This window comes from Lepidochelys kempii, chromosome 24 (assembly GCF_965140285.1).
Source record: "Lepidochelys kempii isolate rLepKem1 chromosome 24, rLepKem1.hap1, whole genome shotgun sequence".
Taxonomy (NCBI): Eukaryota; Metazoa; Chordata; order Testudines; family Cheloniidae; genus Lepidochelys; species Lepidochelys kempii.
The window spans coordinates 4,224,006-4,251,541 of record NC_136403.1 but is presented as its reverse complement, the minus strand read 5'-3'; the positions used below and the strand labels follow the sequence as shown (position 1 = coordinate 4,251,541).

The window sequence follows — 27,536 nt, the reverse complement described above, 5'->3', positions numbered from 1 at the left end:
GCAAAACCAGGAATTGAAACCAGAACAGTGCTCTATCCACTAGGCAGCACTGTCTCCGTAAGAGTATAGATTGGAGCCAAATTAACAAGGATGATCCTGTGCTTAGATCCCTAGCCAGGGGTCTTGGGAGACCTGGGATCCCGTGCACTCCCTGGGTGAGCTTGGGCAAGGCATTTAGTCTTTCCGTGCCTCAGTTTCCCCATCTATGCAATGGGGGTAACAGCAGTGCCTTGCCTCAGAGCGGTGTTGTGCAGATAAACACCTTACGCATTATGGCAGCGAGGGCCAGATAAGTCGCTGGAATGGAGAGATGAATGGATTAATGGGTGGGCTGGTTGAAATATGAGACTGAAATTTGAAAATAAAATCAGTGAAATCATCAATGAGGTTTTTCCCGGGCAAATGTTTGGGTTTTTTTATTATTTCAAAAAAATAAGTTTAGGAATTAATTGAAATATTTTTTTTTTGAAAAAGGGAAACAACTTGGAAAATGGCTCCCAATTTCCTCCCACTTTGTTTTGCCCTGCTCTAATTAGTGGGTATTTTGTGTGTGTGTCTCTCTCTCTGTGTATACACGCATGCGCTACTGTTCTTTCCTCTCCATGTCCAGTGCCCTGTGTGCAATGAGTCTGCTGGATTCTCAGCCCAGTTTCCAGCCTTAAGGATTTTGTGATATGGCCGCCACCTTAGCCCTAACACGTCCACGGAGAACTTCTCCCCTGACTTTTCCCCCTTTAAATCCCCGGGTTGTTACAGTGAAATTAATCTATGTGCAAAGGGCCAGCCGGGCCTGTGGAACACTAGACCACGAGAATCCAAGCCACTGGGCTTAAATGGGGATTCGGTGGTGTGCACCTCTCACGTCGGCCCCTCTGCAGAGGGGCGAGTTTCAGCTCCTGGCCTCTTGGGAACAATGGACTAAGGACATTGACAAAGGCATGAGTAGCTTATTATGATTATTAGCATTACTGTAGCGTCTCTGATCCGGGCTCCATTGTGCGAGGCACTGTACAGACATATAATGAGCTACCGCCCCTGCCCCAGAGGACTTGCCATCTAAACAGACAAGCCAGTCAAAGGGTGGAAGGGAAAACAGGCAGAGAGAGGGGACTTGCAGGTGTCCAGACTCCCCGCCTGTTGCCTTGTGCCCTCTGCCTCTTTTCATATCGATTTCCCGCCACCCTCCAGGCTTTCCTGAGCCTTCTCTCCTACCTGGGGCACCCTGGCAGTTTAAGCAGAGCATGCTTGGGGCATGCTTAAGCCTCCCCATCGGCGGTTAAAGTGTCTCGCTCCAAAGCAGAGTCATGCATCTGGCACCGAAGGGATTTTGCGCCCTCCCCAGCCAGCACTGGCCAACTTGCCTCTCAGAAATCTGTGTGGGCTAAAGCCATCCCAGGCAGCAAAGGGTTAAAGCCCACTTCATGCTCTCACTGACTTTCAGGGGCCTCCCACTCCGCTGCCCTGGAGTATGAATAGCTCTGCTCTGTTCCCTTCCCAGCCACTTGCTCCCTTGCGTTTCCTCTCCGTCCAGCAGACCACGTTCTTGGCGGGCAAGCAGCGCCGGGAGTGGACCAGAGCATGGAGGGCTTCCTGGCAGCCCGAGCCCTAGGGGAGGAATCTCTGCAGATGTGGGACCTCAACAAGCGTCTGGAAGCCTACTTGGCCCGGGTCAAGTTCCTGGAAGAGGAGAACGAGCTGCTGAGAGCTGAGATCCTGAGCGTGAAGGACAGACCGGCGGAGAGCTCCTGGAGGTGCAAATACGAGGAGGAGCTGAGCGCCTTGAGGGCAACCTTGGATGATGCCTTCAGAGAGAAGCATGCGGCGGAGCTGACCAGAGACAACCTCTCCGAGGAGATCCAGCATGTGAAAAGCTGCTGCCAGAAGGAGCGGGCGGCCCAGGAAGAAGCTAAGAAGCAGCTGGCCCTGAGCAAGAAGGAGCTGGAGGAGGAGAGACGGGCTCAGATCTGGCTGAGGGAACGAGCCACCCAGCTGGAGAAGGAAGTGGAGGTACTGGTGGAAGTTCACGAGGAGGAGAAAGCTGGGCTGGAGCAGGAGATGGCAAACTTCTCCCAGAGCCTGGAGAACTTCCGTGCCGTGCCGGTGGCTTTCCAGCCCGTGGAGGTGGAGGACTACTCCAAGAGGCTCTCAGAGATCTGGAGGGGAGCGGTGGAGACTTACAAGAGTGAGGTCTCCCAGCTGGAGAGCTCCTTCTGCCAGGCCAAGGAGAATCTCTGGAAGGCGGTGGAAGGCAACCGGCAGAACCAGCTGCATCTGCAGCAACTGGAGAAGGAGCTGGCTGGGCTCAAGGCACGGAAGGGGATGCTGGAGGAGAGTCTCTCCAGGCAGTGGCAGGACCAGAGAGGGGAGGCCGAGAAGTTTCAGGTGGGTCAGGGTTCTTCTTGCAGGCGGGCATGGGGGTGGGGGAAGGGAGAGCAAACACCCTGCTCTTACAGAGCCATTCGCTCCCTACAGACAGCTTGGTGTGCACAGGACTCCTGGAGTGATCTGGAGTGGTTAGAATCAGGGAGCCTGCGGGTTAGGACTCCTGGGTCCTATCCACATCTCTGGCTGGGAATGTTCTCCAATGGTTAGATCCAGGGGCAGCGGGAGGCAGGACTCCTGGGTTCTATTCCTATCTCCAGTAGGGAAAGGGAATGTGCTCTAGTGGTTAGAGCCTGGGGGGACTGGGAGCCAGGACTCCCGGGTTCTATGCCAGGGAGTGTGATTTAATGGTTACATCCAGGAGGAAGTGGGAGGCAGGACTCCTGGGTTCTATCCCCACCTCTGTGTGCCTCACCAGTAAAACCAGCCCCTGTGGATCGGAGCCTTGCACTAGCTTGTGTGTGGGTCAGTGACTAAGGTACAGGCCTGGAGGCCCAGGCTGCTGGGTCCTGCACCTGGCTTTACCTCTGGGTCACTCCCTCTCTGTGCTTCTGCTTCTCCCTCCCTAACAGTGGGACAACGATACTTCCCTCCCTGGGACTGGGAGAGTCCAATTAACATTCACAGGGTGGCACTGATGGGGCTGGGAATGGGACACAGTCCGTGAACTGGATGTCGGTCGAGCTCTGCGATCAAGAACAAGCGACTAATGCAGCCGGGAATCGGGGCTTTCTTAGTGTGTGACCATGGGACTGTCCAGTGTGGGGGTGAGGGGAAACTCCCATCAACTCCTGGAATCAGAAACAAAAGCGTGTGGCAAGCCCCCGGCCTAGCCCTGGTTTTGCCAGTCTCCATGTATGGAGCATATGTGGATGTTTACCTTAACTACTAAACTGACAGGTACGTTATGCATCTTGCTTTAAAATCTTGGATCACCCACGTTCACAGGGAGTTGGTCCATAAATGAGCCCCTTAGAACTCCTGTACAAATCAGCGTAACTGATGAGTTTATGAACACAGCTTCTGCTTTGTTCAGTTGTAGATGATCAGTTTACTCCTCCGTCTAGTCCTCGTCATCACAGTATGCAAGTTAGGCTCTCACACTCTGGATAAAACATTACCCCAGTTATTGGGCTTGTCCCTTTCAGAATGAGAGAGAGGATACAAACGCCAGGGACCCGGCATGCCGACTCTGGGGGAAGAGTTTTTCCAAGCATTCTGAAATGAGAGATGCTTCGATTGCTTAGTGTTGCTGTCTAGAAAAAAAAATTCCTCCCACCGCAAAATCTCTGTGGAACAAAGGCAGCTGCAGTCTGCAGTGAGCATCTCAGATTTCTGGGATATTTTGAGCAGGAGCCAGAATCTGGCTGCTTGGAAAGCAGGAGTAATGCCATTGCGTTTATACCAGTGTAACTAGGATCAGAACCAGGCCCAACATATCAGGTTTGGGATCCAGGAGGTTGGCTGAGCTCCTGTTTCCAAAATTCAGATCTTGGTGCAGATTTCAAACACCTTCAACGTGCAGAGGTGTGTTTGGGCCACGAGGATTTCACATGGGTTTGTTTCTGGTTTGGAAGTCCAAGGGCCACATTCTGATCTCAAATACACTTGTGCCAATCTGCAGGAACTCTACTAACTTTAATGGAGTTAGGGCCAGATTCTGATCTCAGATACGCTGGTGTAAATCCAGAGTAACCCTGTTGACTTTAAGGGAGTTTCTCTAGATTCACGAGACTGGAATCTGTCCCAGTTTCACAGCCCCAGCTCTTCGATTCTCCGATCTCTCCTGCACCCCCATGGAGAATGCTTCGAAATGAACTCCTGCTGACAGAGGGCAGAGCTCATTTGGAAAAGAGATCAAGTTGCCCGTGGCCTGCATATGCCCCCATCATCTTCTAGTCCCAGTTGTCCTAGCAGCTGTTTGGTTCAGGTAACTGTGGTCAGACAAGGGGAGGGAAAGAAATCTCGCCTGGCTTTGTACCGCGGAACAGCTGCAACAATAATTCAGTGGAGAAGGGATGTCGCTGCGTTTTTATCAGCATGGAAAAGGGTCAAGGAATGCTGTGAAAGTTCAGAGCTAAATATTACTAGGGGCTGCTGATATGAAGAGCCAGGAATTCCCCCCATCCTGCGGCCCTCAGCCTGGTGTGTGAGAGGCTTCAGGGTGGGAGGCTGTTTCATGACGGAGGAATGGGGTTAGAACCATGCAGGGGGAAGCTGACTGGGGGGTTTTTTATAGCCTTCCTCCTGCTGGGATTTTAGTAGCAGATTTCTACCCTACTCACTCTCCACTCCCCTCTGGGATTGCTGGCTCCCCCAAAACACACCTGAACCCCCACAGCCCGGCTTCATCAGCAACCTAGCACTCCAAACCGGTTCTTTCTCTTCTCTTTCTTCTCTCACTCTTCTCTTCCACCTTTCTTTTCTCTTCCTTGTTTTTCACTCTCACTCATCTTCCTTCTCTACTTTCTTTTTCTTTTTTAGGATCTTTCTTTTCTCTTTCTCCTTCCTCCCGCTCTTCTTTTTTTTTTTCTTTCTCATTCTTCTCTTCAGCCTTTTTCTCATTCATCCTTCTCTTCTCTTCCTAATCCATGCGTGGAAGAATTTATTTTAGGTGCTTCTAAACCTACTGCTGTAGTATTTTCTAATGCCTCTGAGCAAGAAACCACTGGCTCTCTGGTTTGCCCTGATGCCCATGCGGGAAGATGTCACTCTCAGCGAGATGTTGGTGTCACTGGATCAGGGGGTCCGGCAGCCTTGTCGGTTTCACATTTGGGGCAGAACCTGACTAGACCAGGCAGCATGTCTCTTCCCCTCCCTCCCCCACCCCATTGGATTGGGAAGGAAGAGATCATTAGCGATGAGTTATGGTCCCCTCATTGCTATCCCTCGGGAAGGAAGGGTGAGTGATTATTTCCTATGTGGGGAAAGGATGGTGAGAAATCTGATAGGAGAACTTGGCTTTGGACCAGCGGCTTGCATGCAAACCACATCCCAGATTGCACAGGCGGGTCCAGTGCAAGCGAAGAGGCACATGGGAAACAGCCATTCGAGACAGAGGAGCTATAAACTGAGCTGGGGAGAGGGCTTGCTGGAGGTGTTTCAGGGGCATGGGCTCTGGCAGCTACAGGCATGGGGCCTAGAGGGCTGGTTACAATTGGCACCAAGACACCTGGATTCTACACCCTGCTCTGTCACTGACCTGCTACATCATTGCACCGCTCTGTGCCTCAGTTTCCCCACCCCTTGTCTATGTTCACTGGGAGCTCTTTGGGGCAGGGACTGTCTCTCATGCTGTGTGTATAACCCAGAGCTGGTCCAGACTTTGAAGTTGTTTCCATTTTGCAGGGTTCAAAATGGAAATTTTTTTATTCCCTCTCCCAACAAATTTTTCCAGTGAGACTCTGTGACTTGTCAATGGAACAGGGGGAGGAGAGTGGCAGGAGTGGCAGGGTCGTGTACTGCAAAGGACCCATCCCACCAGAGGACTGGGTGCCAAGACTCCTAAGTTGTATTCCCAGATCTGCCACTAACCATCCTGACCTCAGGCAAGTCACTCCCTCCTCCTGTGCCTCAGTTTCCACAGCTAACAAATGGGGATAATGACACCAGCCTCCCTTGAGATCTGCCGGTGCAGCCTCCCCCATGCTTGATACCAGCCTATATGGCACTGCTGTGAACTCTGGCTTGGCAGCTGTACGCTAGGCTTGCTCTATAAGGACAGCTCCATCGATGGTTCTGACTGGAGGTAGGGCCTTGGGACAGCAGGGAAGGGAAGGGCCTGAAAGCCCAAGTGTGAAAACCTCCAGAGAGAAGGAAGAGAGCCCAGCACTGGGTGAAGGAATGGTGCAGTGGCTGGTGTCCTAACCTGCCATTGGGGAAACCCGGTTTCATTTCCCTGCTCCGCTTTCCAGTGTGATCTGGGGTAAGTCATTTAGCCTTGGTGGGTTGGGTGTTCTAAGGTATTTAGGTGCCTAATGGGATTTGCAGATGTGTCTAAGCAGATTAGGCTCTACTGAAATGGGGGGGCATGGGAGATGATGCATTGGACTGGGACCCAGGAGATCTGGTGGGACACATGGGACTGGTCATGAATATCTTTGTGACACGTATGTATTAAAGCTGCAAGAGGAATTATGGATACTCACTGATGTTATGCTTTGAAGTCTGTTGCCAAACACAGGGAAAATCAGGGTTTTTGTCCCAGACAAGAGGGAAGATAGTTCTCTCTTAAGAACATAAGAAGGGCCAGACTGGGTCAGACCAATCGTCTATCTAGCCCAGTGTCCTGTCTGTCGACAGTGGCCAATGCCAGGTGCCCCAGAGGGAATGAACAGAACAGGGCAATTTCGAGTGATCCATCCCCTGTCATCCAGTCCCAGCTTCTGCTAGCTGGAGGTGTATTGACACCTGGAGCATGGGTGCCTCTACGCTAAATTAAGCATTGGGAAACCAACACAAAGCAAACTCCATTTGCATGTAAGTCAACAGAAAAAGCCAGGCTAGACTGGGGGAAGGGATGTGAAATTAGCATGGGCAGACATTGGAGACTAAACGCAATTGGGGTTGTCTTGTCTCTGGGTGGAAACGGTGAGTTTGGGGGAAAGAGAAGGAGAAGCAAAAAGGCACTGGGTTATCCATTTCCCCGAGGCGGAGGGCAGTGAGTCATGAAAAACCTGCTGATTTTCTGTCAAATCAGGATCCAAACTCTGGCTAGAGCAGTTTTCTCACCCTCAAAGTCCTTTTGCAAATGAGCGTAGCTTCCGAACATTACGTTTATCCTCCCAGAAGCTTGTTTTACTTTTGTTTGATTGTCACCAGTTCTGTTTCCACTGGCCTTTCTCCATATCCCTTAACACTGTCTTTGCTAGTAGACTTCTTTGTTTTATCATAAGTAGATCTCAGTGCTGGAATATTAAGCCTAATGTGACTTCTTAGTTGAATCGAACAAGCTGGTGTGAACACTGTCTCTTTGCAGGTTGGTAATGGCTGGCACAGGGCTGAGAAGTTTGTCTGGTGTGACTAACAGACTGGGGTGACAGGGAGTTGTTACCCAGTGGAGCATCAACAAATCTCTCTCCCGCTGAGGCAGGGGGCTTACATGGTGGGGCACTTTGAGAAAGCGTCACCCCTGGGTCCGATTCCTGTCGCTGCTGGGGCAAGTCACATCCCTGCTCTGTGCCTCAGTTTCCCCATCTGTAACACGGGGATTGTGCCACTGACCTGCTTTGTAAAGTGCTTTGAGATCTAGGGATGGAGAAGCTCTAATTAGGAGCCAGGGCTTATCGCTATCTTTCCACACCGAAGTCACTTTGGAAATCTGGCTCTCTGCACTTCAGCTTCCCATCTATAAAATGAGAGAATAGCACTTCCCTGCTGCAGAGGGATGAATTCATTCATGATCGTAGATGGCGACTGGGTAAATTACCTGAGAGGGGGACGACCCCCCACAACAGAGATCGGAACTGGAGGAGCCCCGCCCTGGGATGGGGGCGCCTGAGACACTGGCCTCTGTGTTTCTCCTTACTCCTCACTCCTGTTTCGCTGCGGTCTCCTGCCAGCGTTGCCGCACGCCCGGCAGCCCACTGAGGCATGCGAGGAGCCGAACTGACCTCTTGATCCTTTCACTCTCTGGCTTCTGATTTAGATGCTAATTAGCACTTGGTGGCTACAAAAGACGGTTCCAGCACTCCCCGCCCACCCCCCCGGACATTGTTCTCCGAGGCCAGGCCGGTGCCCCAAGACTGGGAGAATGCCGTTCCGCACCTTAGGTCCAGCCTTAACCCCTCACATGCCACGGTCCGTGGCTTTTGAGCTTGGCACTCCCTATGTAATAATAAACCCTAGCTCCTTGTGTCTGTAGCTCTCCAAGCTCTTTACACCATGGGTGGGGGCGTAGTATTAGCCTCCCCCATTGTACCGCTGGGGAAACTGAGGCATGGAGGGGCTTAGATGAGGTCCCACTGCAAATCCGCAGCAGAGCAATGGCTAGCTCCCAGTTCTTTGACATCCCAGGCAGATGCTTTATATACTGGAGTACACTGTTTCCTTGTTGGGGTTGTGGTGGGGGTGGGGAGATCCCCAGGTATGTCTGCCCTTATCTGGCTTGGGGGTGACGGAGCGTATAAGGCCCGATCCTGGGTGGTGCTAAGAGCTCTCCTGTCCCAGTGACGTGAGCGAGAGTTGAAAGCCACACGGCCCCGAATGGTAGCGTGTCCTTTAATGTCCTTGGTCATGGTCGGTGGTGGAAACCTCAATACCTGGAGAGGATGGAATGGGATGGGATGGGCTTGACTCAAGGTGTCAGTCTCTAGGTAACAAAGAGAAGTGGGAGGGGTAATTTGATTACGGTCTGCAGGTACCTACATGGGGAATTAACGGGCTCTTCAATCTGGCAGAGAAAAGTCGAACACAAGCCAATGGCTGGAATTTGAAGCTAGACCAATTCAGACTGGAAATAAGGTGTCAGTTTCTAGCCATGACAGTAATTAACCACGGGAACCATTTATCCCGGGGCGGGGTGGGTTCTCCATCACTGGCAATGTATAACTCAAGATGGGATATTTTTCTAAAAGACCCGCCCTAGGGACTATTTTGGGGCAGGTCTCTGGCCCGAGCTATCCAGGAGGTCAGACGATGAACACAATGGTCCCTTCTGGCTTGGGAATCTAAAACTGGGGGTGGGGCCGGACGGGATCCCTTTACTACCCCTGCAGTGGGGAGGAAGCTGCCAATGGGTCCGCCTGAAATGGGAGAGACGAAGTGGCAGCACCTACCCCCCAAGTCACTGCTGTCTGATGGAGCAGCCCTGCCCATTGTGTTTCACCGCAGCTCCCCCTCCCAGTGCCGGGGGGCCCAGTGCTGAAGATTGAGGGTGCTCAGAGCTAAGCCCCAACGCCGTTGCTAAGTGTATCCTCAAAGCACTGCAAGGAGGATGGGACAGCGGGCGGGGTGCTAGCCTAGTGCCTGGGAGAGCAGGGTGGAAGTCCCTGCTTTGCCACAGACTCCTGGCATGACCTTGGCACTGTTCCTTCGCCTCTGTGCACCTCCGTTCCCGTCGGTCCAATGGCGAGAGCAGCCCGGCCCTGCCTCCCAGAGAGGCAAACGTATGTTGCAGACTGGGAGGTGCTCAGGTACCAGCAGAAGGGGAGCTGGGTTAGTTTCTTCGATTCCAGTCGAGCAGATCTTCATTAATGGGAGGCTTTGGTCTCGGGAGCTAGTAGGCGCAGTCCCACTGCTGGGATCACCCACCAGCGTCTTGATCTTTGTTCCCTCCTGCTTGTCATTTCTAGCTGGCCCTCGAGTCTCTGGAGCAGGAGAAAGAGGCCCTGGGAGTCCAGATTGCTCACGTCCTGGAGGAGAGACAGCAGCTCATGCACCTGAAAATGTCCCTCGGTCTGGAGGTGGCGACCTACAGGTGAGTCGTTCCCCCTTGGGCCACCGGCAGCGCTCTCCCCTCTGAGTCAGTGCTGGCCGCAGTGCCCCAGCATGGCGCTAGGGGGCACCGTGCTGCAGGGAGCGGGGTGGGTGCGTCAGTAGGGGGCGCTCTCCCCTCTGAATCTCTACTGACCCCTGTGCCCCAGCATGGGAGGTCATTTTGCTTCCGAAGGCTCCGGGTCTGACCCTAGTCACTGGCCCCCAATGTCCCCCCCGCCCCACACGCACTTTGCGCTTCAGAGGCTAACTCTAGGGGTTGGAGGAGCATTTTGCCCCCACAGGCCACTCAGTCCGTGCTGAGGATGCCAATCTGGTGCCTGTAAGGACCCCTGCACTAGGAAATGGAGCGTTGCCAGCTCCTTTCACCCAGGTGTCAGCTAGCCCTGGCGCGTCAGTCGTCCGCACAGTCTCCCAGCCAACGCCGGTCAACCAGGGCGGAGAGGGTCTTCAGAGAACCCAACTTCTAGGAAAGTGGAGGCTTCTTCACCTCTTGAAATCTTCCCATCTCGGGAAGCTGCTTTAGCCAAACACGAGGTTTTGGGCTCAGGTCAGGGGTAGCTGGGTGAGAGTCTCTGGCCTTAACGTCTACGAACCCATGAAAACCCTCCAGCTCTGAAGAAGCAGAGCCAAGGGGGGAGAGGGGTGCACAGCCCAGCTGGTAATGAGTTGAACCAGCTCTTTGCAAAGAACGGATTTTGGGGCAGGCCAACGCCGGTTTGCTTCACGCCTGCTTCCCTCTTGTTTGTGTGTGGCCGAAAGGCAGATGCTGGGCTGGGCCACCTGCTAACGAGGACACGGCTCGTTAACGGGGCCAGCGAGCTCACGAGGCCAGGGCGGCTCAGCGAGGATGCACGTGGAGCAGCAAGTGTTTTCGGCTGCTCTCCACCCCTTCCTGCAGCGGGCCGGGCCAGGCCAGTCAGCTGGTACCGAGCAGGCCGGGTGGCTTCGGGAATCAGCTGGGTGAGGAAGGAGAGGATGGTGGAACAGAGTGTCACAGGCTCCAGGGTGCTGATGGTAGGACAGCCACTGCTCTGCTCCTTCCACCCAACCCTCCTGTGTCCCCCGGTCACGGTCTAGCGCGGTGGTTCTCAACCGGGGCTCCGGGGGCCCCTGGAGGGCCGGGAGCAGGTTTCAGGGGGTCCGCCAAGCAGGACCAGGAAAGCCGAAGCCCCGCCGCATGGGGCTGAAGCAGAGGCCTGAGCAATGTAGCTTCGTGGTGCCCCCTGTGGCATGGGGCCGTGCTTGCTACCCCCCTAAGGCCGGCCCTGGCTTTTATATGCCGAAAACCAGTTGTTGTGGCACGGGGGGGGCCGTGGAGTTTTTATAGCATGTTGGGGCGGGGCCTCAGAAAGAAACAGGTTAAGGACCCCCTGGTCTAGCAAGCCCTTGGGGGCACTGTCAGCTGTTTATCCACAGGAGGAATGAGGAGGGAGTTAAGTCTCCGGGGCCCGTTCCGCCCTTGATCCGTCTGCTAAGACGAGGCAGCTGGTCAGTGCCAGCTGTGTTAGCCACCCGGACTACTCTCCCCCGGGCAACTGGCCAAAACTAAATGGCTTATGTCGGCCACCAAACAGGAGCAAGTTTCAGCTCTGACCAGAGGTTAAACCCTAATAACAATTCCTAGCCCTTTTCACCTGTAGAAAAGCAGCGTCATTCCCACTTTACAGATGGGGAAGTTAAGGCACAGAGAGGGGAGGTGACTTGCCCGTGGTCACCTCGCAGAACAGGGACTAGAATCTGCATCCCCTGAGTCCCAGTCCAGTACTCTATCCCATGGGCCGCACTGCCTCCATCTGCCGCATATCCGGATACTGGACGAAGCGTGTTCACACAGGCTGGAGGTGTATGAAAGGGTGGAGCTATGCCAGTGTAACCATGTTGGCAATTTCATGGCATATGTTATACTGAAAAAATGCTCCAGGGTGGAAAATGGGTTAAATTTTCAAAAGCCTGAGTGATTTAGGAACCTCCATCCCATTGATTTTTTTTTCAAGCTCCCAAGTGCCTAAGGGCTTGTCTACACAGGGGGACTTAGGACGTGCTGACTTGAGCATGACCTGCTGCACGCCCTGAAAGTGCTGTATTTGGGCAATCCGTACTATGCTTTCAAAGTGTGGTGTTGAGGCCATGTCTACATTACGGGTGCTCTAGTGGCCGGGGCTGATGAGGTGGGAGGAGGAACTATTGTACTAGGGCCCTGAGCTCAGGGGAGTGGGCCCCCCAAGATTCTGTAACTGGGGTGAAATGGGAGGGGGTGGGGCTCCAGCAAACATGATGTACCAAGGCCCCAAATTTCTCTTGACAGGCCACAGCTGTGCTGTTGTGGCGTAGACGCTTCCTAGATCAAAGAAAACCCTCTTCTGTCGATGTAGGGGATCCATCTCCCCGAGCGGCAGTAACTAGAATCCTGTCAACCTACCTGTGTCCACACTGGGGACTAGGTCAGCTTAACGATGGTGCTCAGGGGGGTGAATTGATCAAACCCCTGAAGATCTACATTTTAAGTGTAGGCCAGGACTGAGTTAGTGCAGATTTAGGCTCCTAAATCACATAGGCCAGGCCTACGCTACAAATATTTACCGGCATAGCTCTGTCTGCTGGGGCTGGGGAGACATCTGATCCCGCCTAGCGCAGATGCGGCTATACTGGCAAAGCATAAGAACGACCATACTGGGTCGGACCAAAGGTCCATCTAGCCCAGTATCCTGTCTTCTGACAGTGGCCAAGGCCAGGTGCCCCAGAGGGAATGAACAGATCAGGTAATCATCAAGTGATCCATCCCCTGTCGCTCATTCCCAGCTTCTGGCAAACAGAGGCTAGGGACACCATTCCTGCCCATCCTGGCTAATAGCCATTGATGGATCTATCCTCCATGAATGTATCTAGCTCTTTTTTGAACCCTGTTAGAATCTTGGCCTTCACAACATCCTCTGGCAAGGAGTTCCACAGATTGACTGTGCGTTGGGCGAAAAAGTACATCCTTTTGTTTGTTTTAAACCTGCTGCCTATTAAGCCTTCCAAGGCTTGGTCAACACAGAAATGTTAGGTCGGTATGCCTCCATCGGTGTGAAGAAAACCACACTCCCGACGGTGTTCCTATCCCCATAGAAAAACCCCTTATGTCGGCAGAAGCTGCGTCTACACTACGGAGCTCTGCCAGGCCTTCTTGGTACCTAAAAGTCAAAATAGCGATGGCTCTCGGGGGGGTGAAAAATTCACCCCCTTGGGGGCCGAGGTAAACCAACCTGCTTCTCAGTGTAGACAGGGCTAGGTTGATGGAAGAATTCTTCTGTTGCCCTAGCTACCGCCTCTCAGAGGGCCAGCTTAACTGCATTGACGGAAAAACCCCTTCCGTCGCTATAGCAAGCATCTGACCCACTGTTGCACCCGCAGTGTAGACGTGGCCTGGCCCCGACGTCCTCAGACACCCCTGAGGACTGTACCCGAGGCCTAAAGCTGCCTTCCTTGGAGGGGTGAGACTGTGAAATAAGCCAGGAGTGGCAACTCCCCATGGGTGAGAATGAAGCACGCGCAGATACGGAGCCTCCGTACCTCACAAGAGTTTGGGTGGTTTGGTTTGTTTTTTGAAAAGCCCCTTTTGCAAAGGGATTAAGAAATAAATAAATACATGAAACGTGGCATTTATTGGCCGGTTGCAAAAGGCGCCTTTGACTTTATTGTCCGTTTCTCTGCTCCCTCCTTCCGCAAAGGACATTCCCTGGGAACCTGCTGGCAAGCTGCATTCCTGCCCCCTCCCTTCCCCATCCAGATGGCTCCCAGACAAAAGTCTAGTTGGGGGGGAGGGATTAGCATGAGAATAGTGTCTTCCGTGGAGAGCAGGGAGCCCCTCCAGGACTAGTCATTATGTCATCGAGGGCCTGGGTCTCAAGAATAGGTGGCTCTCCCCTAGTGCTGCGGAGCGGGGCAGGGTTGTGTGTACGGGTGGTATTGTGGGGAGATGAAAGGGGGCGGGTGAGCGGGGCGGGGGCCGGCGGTTGGAGGAGAGGGGTCTATTTTGCAAAGGAGAAAGGGAGCAATGGAGCGCGCGTTGCAAAGCGCGTCCCTCAGGCAAAGCTGCCGGGTTCAGGGTCCTGTTATGAGCCACGTTCCAGCGCGTAAGGGCCCCCAGTGTTATTGAACGTGGGGGCTGTGATGGTGCTATAGAGGTCACAGCACATCCATCAGCCCTCAGCCTTTGGCTGGGATTGAAGATCTTGGGGGGGGCAGCAAGAGACCCCCCCATCTGGGCCCGTTCCAGCTAGCAGACAGCATGAGAGGCAGGATGGTCTAGTGGTCAGAACACTCGCCGGGGACTCAGACGCCCTGGGGTCGATGTCTGGCTCTGCCACAAACTCCCCGGGTGACCTTGGGCAAGTCACGTAGCTGCTCTGTGCCTCAGTTTCCCCATGTGTCGCACTGCCCTGCCTCGCTGTGTGGAGGGATGTGAGACTTCAAGTTGCTCTGAGTTTTCATACGTGTCTAAGGCCAGGTCCAATCTGGAAGGCTGTGTCAGTGACGTCAATACGACAGACAGAAGCAGGGCGAAGGCGGACAACCCCTTCCTCGGTTTACTGGTTTTTTTACAACCCCTCCGCTTGCTGTAAGGGGAGCGGCTGACCGTCCCCCCGTTACTTTCCCTCGCTGGGCTTCAGTTTCCTCCTTGATGAAACGGAGCAAAACCGGATCCTTTCACCCCATGTCCCTTTCAATTTCAGTGGCAGCTCGTTGTATTCGATTCACCCCCCTGGGATGATTCTTCCGCCTGAGGACGGCTCATTATTTATTTAGCTGGGTTTGGTTTTTTTCATTACTGCTATTGATCACTTCGGCCCATCGCTGGGTCCTGGGCCAGCCCCGCAGCCCTGCGATGGCTGGAGAGGAGACAGCACTCGCCCCTCCCTGCCCAGCTACAAAGGAGCGTGTCGGGGCACAGCTTATACAGGCCTCTTACAGTGTCTATGTACAACGCCGAGCACAGCAGGGCCTGGTCTCGCGTGGGGCTTCAGGGAGCTGCTGTACTCCATCTCCACAAATAATACAGCATCTGACTGTTCCTTGCAGGACGCTCCTGGAAGCTGAGAGCAGCAGGCTGCAAATGCCTTCAGCAGAGTACAAACTGGTCAATGGGTTCAGAGGTAAGAAGGTTTCCTCCTCCCGCAGCTCCCATACGCCGACTGGGCTGTGCCTGTTGTGTAGGCCAGCCCTGCCACACCAAGCCGTGAACCAGAGGCCTCCAGAGCTAGCAGCGTGAGCTGCTGCGGCTTGACCTCGCCGGCCAAGGCTCTGTGGCTACCTCCACGCTGCCATCGAAAGTCCCGCGGCGCCAAATCTCGGAGCCCGGGTCAATCGACTCAGGTTCGCGGCGCTCGGGCTAAAAATTGATTGCATTGGCGACGTTCGGGCCCGGGCTCTGAGCCCCACCCCCCCTCATGGGAACCCCAGAGCCCGGGCTCTCGCCCGAGCCTCCATGTTTCCACTGCAATCTTATAGCCCTGCAGCCCAAGCCCCAGACAGCCGGCCGTGCCGCCGGTCTTTGATTGCAGTGTAGACGTACCCCATAGGTGGCAGCTACGTATCCTCTGTGGATCGGTCGCAGATGGGGGGGACACAGCGTACACTGACCAGCTTGGACACGCATGCTTTCCTATTCTGGGGCAGTAGCATCTCATCCCCGAGGAGTGCGAACAAAGCCTGTGGGATTTTCAGAGGAGCCGATTGGGAAGCACCCTTGTAACGTTCCCCCACGGCGGAGGAGACGCAGGGTGGGGGCACAGGGAGTAGAAAGGGGGTCTTCAATTATTTCATCTAGTTCCCCTCCCCCCGCCATTTGTAAAATTGCCAGTCCCCAAGCCTTCAAAACCCAGGAGTCAGGCCTCTCCACGCGCAAAAATCATGAGATTGGCTTAAAATCATGATTATTTTTGGTAAATAATATTTTTGAGGTTCTCTGTATTCTTCTTCTGGATTTTGAGTCGTTAGGGCCCATGTTTCCAAGGTTGTCTCTGCAACTACAAAGGATGGAAACTTTTTTTTTCCCGAATGAAAGCTGAGATTCTCACATAATCACAGGACTCCTGAAGCTGGGGCTTTAAGAAAAACACCAGGTATCATAAGATTTGCCATAATATTGCAGGAGTGGTCATCAACCACACCTTGGGTGTTGGGAGATGTAATAGGTGTGGGTTGAATGCTGAAGTACATCGGGTGGAGGATACTAGACAAGGTATTATTATTGTCTGGCTTCCTCTGGAGCCCTGTAATCAGCCCTGTGTTTCTAATTCATTCATTGAACAATCTGCATGAAAAGGCTATTAAGTCTTTGAAGCTAGCGTCTAGGGGAAATACTGCAGTGTAATTCTAAGCACGCAGAGTAGGCATCATTCACATTTTTAAAAGATCTTACGCATTTTTGTTTTCAATTACTATTAAGTAGCAAGTTGCCACTATGCCCATCTGATGTGGAGGAAGACAGAGTCGTCGTCCTTGTGTATTAAAAAATATGTGATTTTTAAGTTTTATCCACATATTCTGCTTTAGTTACAGCTGTACCACCTTGTTAAATGTCAATAGGATTGCAAGGGGGGGGGTAGTGTTTGGCTCTCAATCCTCCCATCCCATACCTAATTGCTTGAGTAGCGTTCCTGTGCGCTGTCACACCGCTGTTAGGTTCCACCCCAGAAGTGGCTGCATTCCAATGATGGACGATTCCTGAATGCATAGGGGGCGAAATTCATCCCTGTGCCCAGCATCCAGAACAAGTACTTTGCACCACTTAAGTCCCACTTAAGGCTTTAAAATAATTGAGACTCGCGTGGTGCTGGCCCACTGCTGAGGTGTGAATTTTGTGGGATTGGAGCACCCACAGAAAAAAATTGTGGGTGCTTAGCACCCATCGGTGGGCCCTGCTGATCAGCTCCTCCTCTTCCCCCCCCCAACGCCTCCCGTCCGCCGCAGATCAGATGTCCAGGAGAGGGCGGGGGGGCGGGAAGAGGCGGAGCAAGGGCAGGGCGTGCTTGGGGGAGAGGGTGGAAGGGGGCAGGAAGAGGCAGGGGGAGCAGATCGGGGGCGGGAAGAGGCGGGGCGGGAAGAGGCGGGGGTTGGAGCCTTGGGGAAAGAGGAGGAGTGGGAGGCGGGGTCTGGGGTGGAGTGGGGGTCGAGCACCCCAGGGGAAATCTGAAAGTTAGCGCCTCTGAAAGACGCTAAATAAGAATAATCCCCATGGTATAAGCAGCTGCAATTCTATTGGGGTCATGCATCTGACTGAAGCATCTTTCCAAAAAGAGATGGAGGATACACCACTTCCTTTGGTAGTTTGTTCCAACAGTTAATCACCCTCGCTTCCATGCCTCCTAACCAGAATTTGTCCAGCTTCAGCCTCCAGACTTCAGTTCCCAGTCTACCTCTCTTTGCTAGCTCTTTAGCCGTTGAGTAGCTGATGTTTTCTCCCTGGGGATACTCTTCTGGTTATTTATTCTGCTTGTTTTCCTCTGTGCTCTTTGCAGATGCCAAGCTGGACGTGAGTAACAGCAAACTCCAAGCCATGACACCTGAGAGCAGGAGACTGGTTTCCTGGGACCACCGACTGAGCCCCACCACCTTCCAGAAGGGAGAGAGCAAGATGCAGATACTGAGGAATCAAATCGATTCCCCCAAGCTGCAAGCTGCCGCCGTGCTGAGCAAGAGTGATGGCCCCGTTGCTAGAGAGTTCCAGAAAATCAACTCAGTCCTTCAGTCCCCACTCCTGAAAAGTGCCCAGGCTGTGAGGGATACCACCACTCTGGGCCATTCAGTCCCCGTCACACTGGGCTCATCCCACGACGGAGAGACGATCAAAGCTGCCGAAGCAGAGACGGTGGCCCACTCTTTGTCCCGGGAGCCATTCGAGAGGCTTGACTCCATGCGCTCTGCCGTGCCGGAGCCACGGCCATTGGGACGGTCCGATTCAGACTCGGAACGCAGGAGCCCGGCAGCAGAAGGTGGAGATCCAACCGCAAGCCAGGTGGAAGGAGGTGACATTGGCCAGGAGGATGAATGTCACGAGGAAGCCAGGAAAGATGTTGAGAAAGATCCCAGTGAAGAACCATCTGGGAAGTTGGCTCCCAAGGATTTGCTCTGTCCCAGCCAGCTGGTCAACGAAGCATTGGAAGATGCACTGAAGGAAGTAATAGATGGTTCCGAACCAGCTGTGGCCTCCAGCCCTCTTCAAGCAGATAAGGCCCCAAATGACGTGCATTCTTATGACTCTGCTCCTCTGGAAGAGGCTTACGGACTAGCTGCTTCTCCCAGCACAGAGGTATGGAAAGAAGGAAAAGAGACGGAGTATGAAGGCCAGATGGAAGCCAGTCATCCAGCAGAGCAGCTCCAGGCAGTCAAAGACACCGAAGCCACAGATGAAATGGATAGTGGCTTGGAGCCCCATTTTGAAGAGGAGACCAGGGAAGCAGACATGCAGGAGTTCCCGGATGTGAAAAGCTCTGCTCAGCAGAACAGAGAGGAGTCACAGTCAGGGCTAGGTCCTTCCACCAAGCAGAATGAAGAAAGCATCCCTGACATTCTAGTCACGGAGGGAAAGCCTGAAATAGAGACCCGGGAGGAAGTGAAATCTTGCGAGCAGAATGAGAGTCAAGAAGAAGAGACACCAGGGTCACAGAGCGCAGACATGTGCGGGGAGACTGATACAGTTTGCAAGAGCACAGAGCGGGGAAGTCCATTAGATGAAGGTGGGCTGGTTTTATCGGGGGCAGAGGGAAAGAGCTGGGAGGCTGGAATAAGTGGCCACAATCACCTACGTCCTGCAGAAGGGAATGTGGAAGAGTTTGACCAAGGTGAAGAAGACCTTGAGGTGGTGAGCACAGAAGCGTTGCATCTGTCAGAAGACGAGGAAAGGCGAGAGCTCTGGAGCCCTTCCAGGGAGAATGAAGAAGACAACTTCCAAGCCGAGATGCTGGAAAGTGAATTTCTGCAGGCAGAAATACAAGCAACTCACGCTTTTTCCATGGAAAGTCACCCAGCTTTGGTCGTGGAAAGCCCCCAAGAACAGCATCTTAGTGGCACTGAGCAGGAAAAGTTTGAGCAGCAGGAAATGTCACTTCATGAGACTGATGCCGCAGTAGGAGAGGAAGGGAAGAAAGAGGTGTTCTCTGACCATGAGCTCTTGAGCACCAAAGAGGACATCTTTGGGGAGGAGACTGTGTCAAAGGCTGAAGAAAACATCCTGGGGGATGAGACCCTGGACAGAACAAGAGGGGACAGTGAAGGGCACAAGGTAAAGCTGGAAGAGGAAACTTTGGGACGCGAGGATCTCGGCGCAGATGAGAACGCCTTGACACATGAAAACTTAAAGCAGGAGGAAGAAACCTTGGAGAAGGAGGCTGGGGATCTGCAAGAGAACGGCTTTGAACAAGACATTACGCTGGTGCATGAGGATCTGGAGAGTGTTCAGAGACTGGAGTCCTTGGGCAGAGAGGAAGAAGTGGCAGAAGACTGTCAAAGGCACCTGCCAAAGGAGCAGGAAGGGGAGGGTAAGGAAGATGCAGCGGGCTACCCGGAGACAGGGGAAGCTGCTGACATTGCTCTGCAAGAGCCAGCCTGGGCAGACACTTTAATGACCAGCACAGAAGGAACAGAAAATGAACGTGAGCAGGTAAAGAGCAGTTTGGGTGCAGAGATGGAAGAAATAATGGGAGATGCTGAAGATGATGATGCAGGTCACTTTATAGGCAGTGAGCATCCCATGCCACACAATGAAGCAGAGCAGGAGGCCAGCCCCGGCACAGAGCTGATGGAAGAAGACCAGTGCAGCAGCGAAAGAGAGCACGAGGACCTCCAGAGCCAACCTGCCCCGCAGTTTGGAGACTCTCCAAGCCATGAAATCAGCAATGAACTGACCGAGGTGCTGGAGGAGTCTTGGGAGAAGGTATACAATGTGGGTGAAGCTGGGGAAGAACTCTGTGAAGAACCTAGAAGTCCGGAGAACATAAACACGGCCTCCCAGGCACCAGGTGACTCTTCAGAATCTGAGGACTCCCTGGGATCCCTGGAGGATGTCTCCCCCAATGCTTCCCAGAAAATGGAAGGGATGGAGGAGGAATTGGAAAGCGGCAAGAGGATTATGTTGGAGGAAACGCTGCCAGACAGCACACCCCTGCGCTTCTATGAAAAGGAGGTGCTGGCTAAGCCGCCAGGAAGTGACGATGGTGGAGATTCACCACCAGCCCCCGAAAGCTCTGCGGTTTCCCCAGACGACGTAGGACAGCTAGAGAGCCTGGCCACACCCACAAGCTCCCAACAGAAGGAAAGCAATGAGGAGGGTGGATCTGGCCTGGTGTTGGCAAGAACATCAGAGCGCGCGGAGGAAGAAGGAGGTTATTTCATGGTTTCGGCGCCCAGCCAAGAGGTGCCCAGTCTGGAGGAAGCTGAGGTTTCGGAGGACTTCGAAGAAATCAAGGTCAATATATCAAATCTCGCGGGAGACGATCCAGAAATGCTCATGGCGCCAGCTGAAGTGCCGAGGGATGAGAGACTCTTTGAGGCTGAATCGGAGGAGGAGGCAGAAGGAACCATCGAACAGGAGAGCGATGCGGGCAAAGAAAGCGAGGGTGGAGAGTTTCCTCCGGAGGAGAGCAAGCCCCACCGCTCCGATTTCACCGAGGAGCCAGAAAAGGAGGATGGTTTCCCAACCAAAGCAAGTGACTGCTGCATCATTGCAGGTGGTACTCAAACGGAGAGCGACAGAATGTTGGATGCTACTGAGCCTGGTGACCTAGACCCTGAAGATGCTCAGAAGGTTTCTACGTTGACCAGCACGGCTGACCTAGGGGAGATTGTGTTGGAAGGGCAATTGCCTCTTAGCCAGAAAGGAAGCCCAGATTCCAGCAGCCCTCTCTCCTCTGAGGATGAGTCACCCAATGTCACCCAGTCCCATCTGGGTTCTGATCCAGAGGCCAGCGGAGGACTTCACCCCAGGCAGCCAAAGGATGCTACAGAGATAAATCAAAGTGGCATGGACCACTCCGTGGAGGCAGTAGCAAAGATTCCGGCAGATGTCATGAAAGACTCGGACATCCTGGAGATTGTGGAGCAAGCTCTGGAGTTTAACCAAGAGCTGATGTTGGGCGCGAGGCTTTCGGAGCTGCATGCTGGAGATGAACAGCAGGCTGCAGGCGGGGTTGACACGTCAGACCAGACCCAAGAGGCTGGGAGAGACGGCGGCATGAGTGAGACAGGGGTTCTGCAGGAGACTCTCCCAGACTCCTCACCGCATGCCAAGGAACTGATGACGTCCAGCCACATTTGGACGGAGAGCAACACCAACGGAGAACTGAATGGGCTGCATGGAGAGCAGATATTGAATGGGATCTCAGACCTGAAGCCACTCACCGATCAGACCGACTGTGCAAAATCCAGAGGGCACGAGGTGAGGTCTTCTGGGGATGAATTCTTTGGGAAGGTCACCATCACCCACGAATTACAGGGAGAGGACCCAGAGGCCTTCCCCATCTCGGAAACGATGCTAAGCCAGAGCCTGTTGCAAACGCCAGACTACGAAGAAGGCCATGGAGCTGGAGAAGAACACTCCAAGAAAGGCCAGGTCTCCAATGAAACCGACAACAGCAAATTCACTGACATAATGCAGAGCGCTCACATGCAAAGACAGGACCTTGAGGCTCAGACCATCTCTGTCCCATCCCCTTTTGGAGACGATGTCTTTCACCTGGGACCCAGCCAGCATCTGAAATTCCAGCTCAAAGATGACCAAGAATCGTGGTCTTCAGAAGATGACTGAAGGGGTCCAGGAACACGCTGACCACAGACACATCACAGCTGTTACTTCTGCTCAAGTGAAACCATGTAATTGTAGGGCAGATGTGGTATCTTCACCCCAGTCTCCTCTAATAGTTGGCCCCCTTCTAAACTTAAAATAGGCCATTTTCTATTGACAATCGGAAGCAGCATTTAGGAAATTGACCCTTGTAACACTTACCAATTTTTAATGGTTTTTTTTTTAACACACTTGTTTGGATTTTTGTTTTAAACACTTGAGAATTAAATTCCAGTGTTCTGTAGAATGTAGCAAAGTAGAATCAGGGGCTTGGGGTTCAGCCCTGTCTCCGTGGGGTACACAGTTCACAGAGAGTAACACACAAGCTCTGCACTGCTGTATGCATTGGCTACATCCATTCCCACACCCGGGAAAATTCACCCTCTTGGGTGCAACGCGGAGGCATTTAGGAGTGGGAGGAACACACCCATCATATTTTTTAATTACTTTTTTCATAACAAATACGCATTGGACCTGACTCTCAATTATCCTACGGCCCCTTTACACCACTCGGGCAGTGCGTAACTATAATTCACATCCATGGTAAGGCCCCATTACATGAGCAGGCCTTAGAGTAAATAAGAACTGGGCTCATTTTTCCTCCTCCATGGCTGCTCTAGAATTGTTTAATTTCAGTCTTCTGGTTTGTCTGTTAGCATGTAAATTAAATACCTTTGTAAACAAAGCAATGTCTTTACAAGACCTTCAGTGCCTTTTTTTTTTAAATCTAAATGACTACGGTCCATTGGCTTGTGAGTGGGGAAAATGACCTCGATCCACAGCGAAATACATTCTGACAGCACTTGCAAAGGTTACTGAGTTGCAAAGGCTGAGGTTGCTTTCACACGCCAGGTCTAGAGAACCACCCGCCATACTTTTAGGACAGCGCTGCTCTTAGAGCAATGAAGGTCTCCTCTGAGCTGGGGTTGTCTTGTCTATTTCCAGCATCAGATGTGAAATACACCAGCCAAGAGAGAAATCATCACCCAGAGTAAAAAGGGCTCTATTCTACATGGTCCTTTTTCCCCCTTGAAACATACTACGTCTGAAAGAGTGTTCCCAGGAATCGTGGTTGGGTATTGGCCAAGATAACAATCCAGGATACAGCTGAGACAACCACCTGTATCGTTGCCTCTAGTTTTAATGAGGAGGACATCAGGAACTCAGCTAAGCTGGAAGGCAAACTTTTTCCAGGGCATCTTCCTCCCTGTTATGAACACCTTGCTAGATCTGTCCTGTGTACCTGCACCCCCTACCTGTAGTGATCCGACAGTTATGCCATGTGTGCCTTGTGGGGATGAGAGAGACACTGCACACTGGTTAGGTCTACACATTGACCTGCATATACACAGGGTTAGATCCTCAGCTGGTGTATATCCTACCTCCTTTGAAGTCAATGGGCCAGATCCCCAGTGGGTGTATATCAGCACTGCTCCATCAGAGCCTTTGGAGAAATAACCATTTACACCAGCTGAAGATATGGCCCAACACATCCAAAATGGCTCGTTACCTCCCCTCCTGTTGATCTAACAAAGATCCTGGACTAAACAACCTAATCACGTTGATTTAGGGCTAGCTCCCTCTTCCCCACTGACCATGAATGGATGGTGGTCACTCAAATTCTTCACCAAGGGAGGAAATGACTGTTATGGAGTTTGTCTAATTCATTCATTGCTAGTCCTGATCTGAGAAAGAATGAGACTTTCTTTTTTTTTCTTCCCTGTGCTGAGCTATCACGGAGCATGCAGGGCTGTTGTCGGTTCTGGGACGTATATGAAGATGATACAGTGTAACCCAAAGACGAGTGGACTCCTTTGCAGGCGGGTTGCTTTGAATCCTCGCTGACGGCTTTGAAGCGGACGGCGCCGATCGGCCGCTCCCACCGAGCTTTCTGCTCTGCTGCCGTGTCCTCTCCGCTCGTAACACCAGCTGAGACGTGCCAGATGAGCCGCGCAATGTATTCTGTGCCTCGTCTATCGTTTAATAAAGCAACCGGCTTCCCACCTCGATGGTTCAGTGTCTTGCCCTTTACTTGGCCACCTGTCCCATAAAATTTCAAAGCAATATACCAACCTGCTGAGCTAGTCTGGACACTCCATAGACATTTGTTCCAAGTCACAGAGGCTGAGCCGTGATTGTAAACATTTGTGGTGTGTCTAGATTAGCGGTCTCTCTGGGGCAGAGCCTGGTTTTTTTGTTCTGTGTTTGTGCAGCACCTCGCACCATGGGGTCCTGGGCCACGACTGGGGCCCCCAGGGTACTGGTGCAATACAAGTAAGAAATCCCAATGGGCTAAAGTTGGGTGACTTGGCAATCAATTAGCTGAGTTAAAACAGCCGCAAAAACTCTAGCCTAGACAAACCCTCAGTAAAACTGCTGCTGGCAAAGCGGAGTGAAAGTCACCAATGATTCTGCAGCATCCTCCGGCCCAGCAAGGCTTTCGCTTGAAGTGCAGCTATTCTGTGTGGGCCCGGGGGGAGGAGACGGAAGCGGGATTCCACTCTCTGTGCTCAGAGCCCTGGGAAAAGCTCCATGGAGTTTGAATGGAACGTGGCTAACATCTGGGGGTGAAGTCATCTCTGTCTTTTGATCTTCTGCAAGTGACGGCCTCTTTAAAGAGTCTTAGTAATCCTTCCCCCACCTCCGCTCTCAGAGCGGCCAATGTTTAGCTGCCTTCACCAGCCCATAGACATCTGCTGTGTTTAGGGAGCAGAGACAAAGGGCTGGTTATTGACGTACCTAGAGAATATTCCCACGCTCTCCCTTCGGGGTGCCACCTGTGGACAATTCCAGGACTCAGCTTAATTTCCCAGTGCCCGAGGGATTTTAAGGCAGGCCAAGAGCTGTTCCGGGCATGGGGAGGCTGGAGCAGTAGCAAGATCGTAGAGGGTGCGGCCCGGGCTGCAGTGATCCCACGTGATGCCACCTGGCGCAAGAAACCTGGCACAATGCACCACTGTATGTTTTATTGCAGCGGGCCAATGTCTGAGCAGATTCATGCAGGAGCTGGAGACAGGAGGATTAGATGGATTTCAGAACTGAGCTTATACCTGCTTCAGCTCATTGCGTTGTCCTGAAAGCTGGGGAAACATCCCTGGTACCCAGCCAAGAGGCCTGGGGACACAGAGGGATTGCCCCAATTCTGCCATCAGCATAACTTCACCCAAAGCAGGGCAGGGCTGCTTGGTTGTACTCCTCCATCCAGCTGATGCATGTTACCCCAGCCTCTCCTGGAGTGTCTCCCTTATTTATCTGTCCTCCATCAGCACAGTATCTGACACCTCACAATTTAAATGCATTCACTGGCTCATCCCTGTTTTATAGATGGAGCAATTAAGGCCTAGAGATCTTCACATGTCTTTAGGCCCCTGATTCCCTTGGGCTGCAGGTGACTTGCCCTAGATCACACAGGAAATGTGTGCTAGAACAGGGACTTGTACCCAGGTATCCCACCTCCTAGGCTGGGGCCCTAGCCACTGGACCATCTTTCCTCCCGCTTAGCCTCACACCCACATATCGATGATGTTCAATTCCCAGTCATCGCCCTGCTTAGGCATCAATCCTTGGAGCGGCCCATTGGGTCGCTCAAGGGGTCAGGAGCGTGGGGCAGGCCCTCGGATCCGGATCTGGCCCTTCCTGGTGTTAACTTCCACCTCTCTTCCCAAGAGAATGAAGCTAATCTGGAATAAGCACACCAACGCATGGAGTTAATCAGGAGTAGTTGCCCTAGTAGACAAGCCTCTAGTGTAGAAGGCAGGCCTCAGTTTCACTACTGTGGAATGGCAATGGTACCTCTCAGAGGTGTGGTCAGGGAATCCTTGGAGGAGGAGCTCAGCTACTCTGTTGATTCCCTCTCCATCCAGAAACCGATGAAGGAGAGCAGCTGGGACTTGCAGCTGCCTCACTGATCCCTGAGCCAAACGGATTCCTGCAGAATCACCCTCGGTGTAATCGAATGCCAAGCCAGCGGAGACTGGCGGGCGGGAGATTCCAAACCCAGCTATTTGTGAGCGCCGCTTGGAAGCGCCAGGGCAGGGTGCCTTTGATTTAGCCATGAGACAGCAGAATACAGCTGCTTTTTCTACGGATGCCTGACCGGCTGCCTGCAAGATGTGTCATCTGGGATGGGCTGACGCAACTCCCCCAGGAGCGGGGATGTATTTTAAGAGGCAAGAAGATCACTGAGATTCCGCTTTTCCCCTCCCCTCGGCCATCCCCCTGGCAGGAGAGAAGATGCTGCTGGAGCAGAGGGGTAACTAGGTGAGGGTCTCTGGCCTGTGATATACAGGAGGTCAGGCCTGATGATGCGGCCTATGACTCTAAACTCCCTTCTGCCTTCCAGTTGTCCGATCCCTGGGGTACCACCCTCTCAGATGGGCCGTGTGAGCCCGAGGACCAAACAGAACCGGGGTTAGTTGCAGTGTGGTGGGAAATTGACTCGTGCCCTGGTCCTGAAATGCTTTTAGGTGCCGTCAAGGGGCGTTAGGCACCTAAATACCTGGGCAGCATGAGTTGCTCCTCGAGGGTCAGCCCTTTTCTGTGCTGTGCCCAGGGGCGACAGGCCCATTCGCTCCTTGGCTCCATTCCTCCCCCGCTGCTCCTCCCATGTTCCCTGCACCATAGTCCCAGAGACTTTGTCCCCGGATGTGGCCTCCACCACTTGCCCCTGGTTTCAGCGTAACAGCCGTGTTAGTCTGTATTCGCAAACCAGCCAGAGGAGGCTACGGCTGGGAGGTGCCACAATCTCCTTGCTGAGGGGTAGGGGGGGCTCTGAACATCTGAATATCTGCAGCTCCAGCCACCATTATAGGCGCTCAGTGTTTACTACCACGAGCCCCATGGCGAGGCACCTTGCCCCAGAGTCACCCCTAGCCAGAATCTCTGCTCTACCTGGGAGAGGCAGCTTGGGCAGCCCGCAGAACTCCTGGGTTCTATTCCTGGCTTGGCTACTGACTCGCTGGGGGACTCTGGGCCAGTCCCTTTCCCCGCACCCTGCCTCAGTTTCCCTCCGCTGTAAAATGGAGATTGTGATGTTTCCTTCCCCACAGCGGAGGTGGGACGATGGATTTATGAACATCTGAGAAGGGCTCAGATAATGGGGGGTTATATAACCACCCAGGGAGAAAGTGATGGCTCACCGGGAGGAAGGTTTTACTGCTCTTTAATTCTCCCTGGCTCAGCTGACTCTAAGGTCACACAAGGAGTCGGTGGCAGAGCCGGAGAATCGAACTCAGGTGTCCTGCTACCCGGGCCTGCGGCTTGGCCAGCAAACCTTCCCATGTGTCCATGACGAGCATGAGTGGGGATGTCAGCACGGCACATGGCAGCTAGTCTCAGAGCCTGGGTGTGCAGACTCAGGCTAACACTACAGCCCTACAAAATAGCTATGTAGACGGCCAGACTCAGCTCTGAGGCCGGGGACGGGCAGGGTCACAGAGCCCAAGCCGTAACGTCGACATGGCTGTTTATAGCTCCGTAGCACCAGCCTGAGGCTCTCAACCCGGGGTCTCAGGCTTGCTGCCGTGGGCTGTGGCAACGCACCCAGTGCCGGAGAGGAATTGCCCAGGGGAGCAGGCGTTAATGGGGCCCAATGCAGGCTGAGGGGCAGAAGGGGTGCTGTTGCAAGGAAAGAAGTGGCCGCTCCCTGGTGGCAGACGGCCGTGAGCAAAACTCTGCTTTATTTAATGAGGAACGGAGGCAGGACATGGCTCCTCGGGGGCGTCTAGTGACTGGAAATAAATGAGCACGCTGGAGACCAGCTGATGCCCTTTAGTGGCTGCAGGCTAGCGCCTCACATGACATGATATAAATACTTTGGTAACTAGGGGCCTGCTGTGCCCAGTGGAGAGGGGCTGAGATGTGGCTAGAGACCCCCAGGAATTATGCAGGCAGCTCC

The 27,536-nt window shown here is 53.2% G+C and overlaps 1 protein-coding gene across 1 annotated transcript; it reads left to right on the top strand.

Moving 5' to 3' along the window:
* The first annotated feature begins 1,515 nt into the window (after nt 1-1,515).
* NES (nestin) lies at nt 1,516-23,647 on the top strand. The gene is made up of 4 exons (XM_073323039.2): nt 1,516-2,382; nt 9,675-9,799; nt 14,881-14,954; nt 17,322-23,647. Exons 1-4 carry the CDS (start codon nt 1,579-1,581, stop codon nt 21,602-21,604), a joined length of 5,286 nt encoding a protein of 1,761 aa, XP_073179140.1. The 5' UTR covers nt 1,516-1,578; the 3' UTR covers nt 21,605-23,647.
* The last annotated feature ends 3,889 nt before the right edge of the window (nt 23,648-27,536 follow it).

Coding starts and splice junctions, on each gene's coding strand:
- NES (XM_073323039.2), top strand. CDS start 1,579: ATGGAGGGCTTCCTGGCAGCCCGAGCCCTAGGGGAGGAATCTCTGCAG. Junction 2,383..9,674: donor GGGAGGCCGAGAAGTTTCAG/GTGGGTCAGGGT, acceptor TGTCATTTCTAG/CTGGCCCTCGAGTCTCTGGA. Junction 9,800..14,880: donor CTGGAGGTGGCGACCTACAG/GTGAGTCGTTCC, acceptor TGTTCCTTGCAG/GACGCTCCTGGAAGCTGAGA.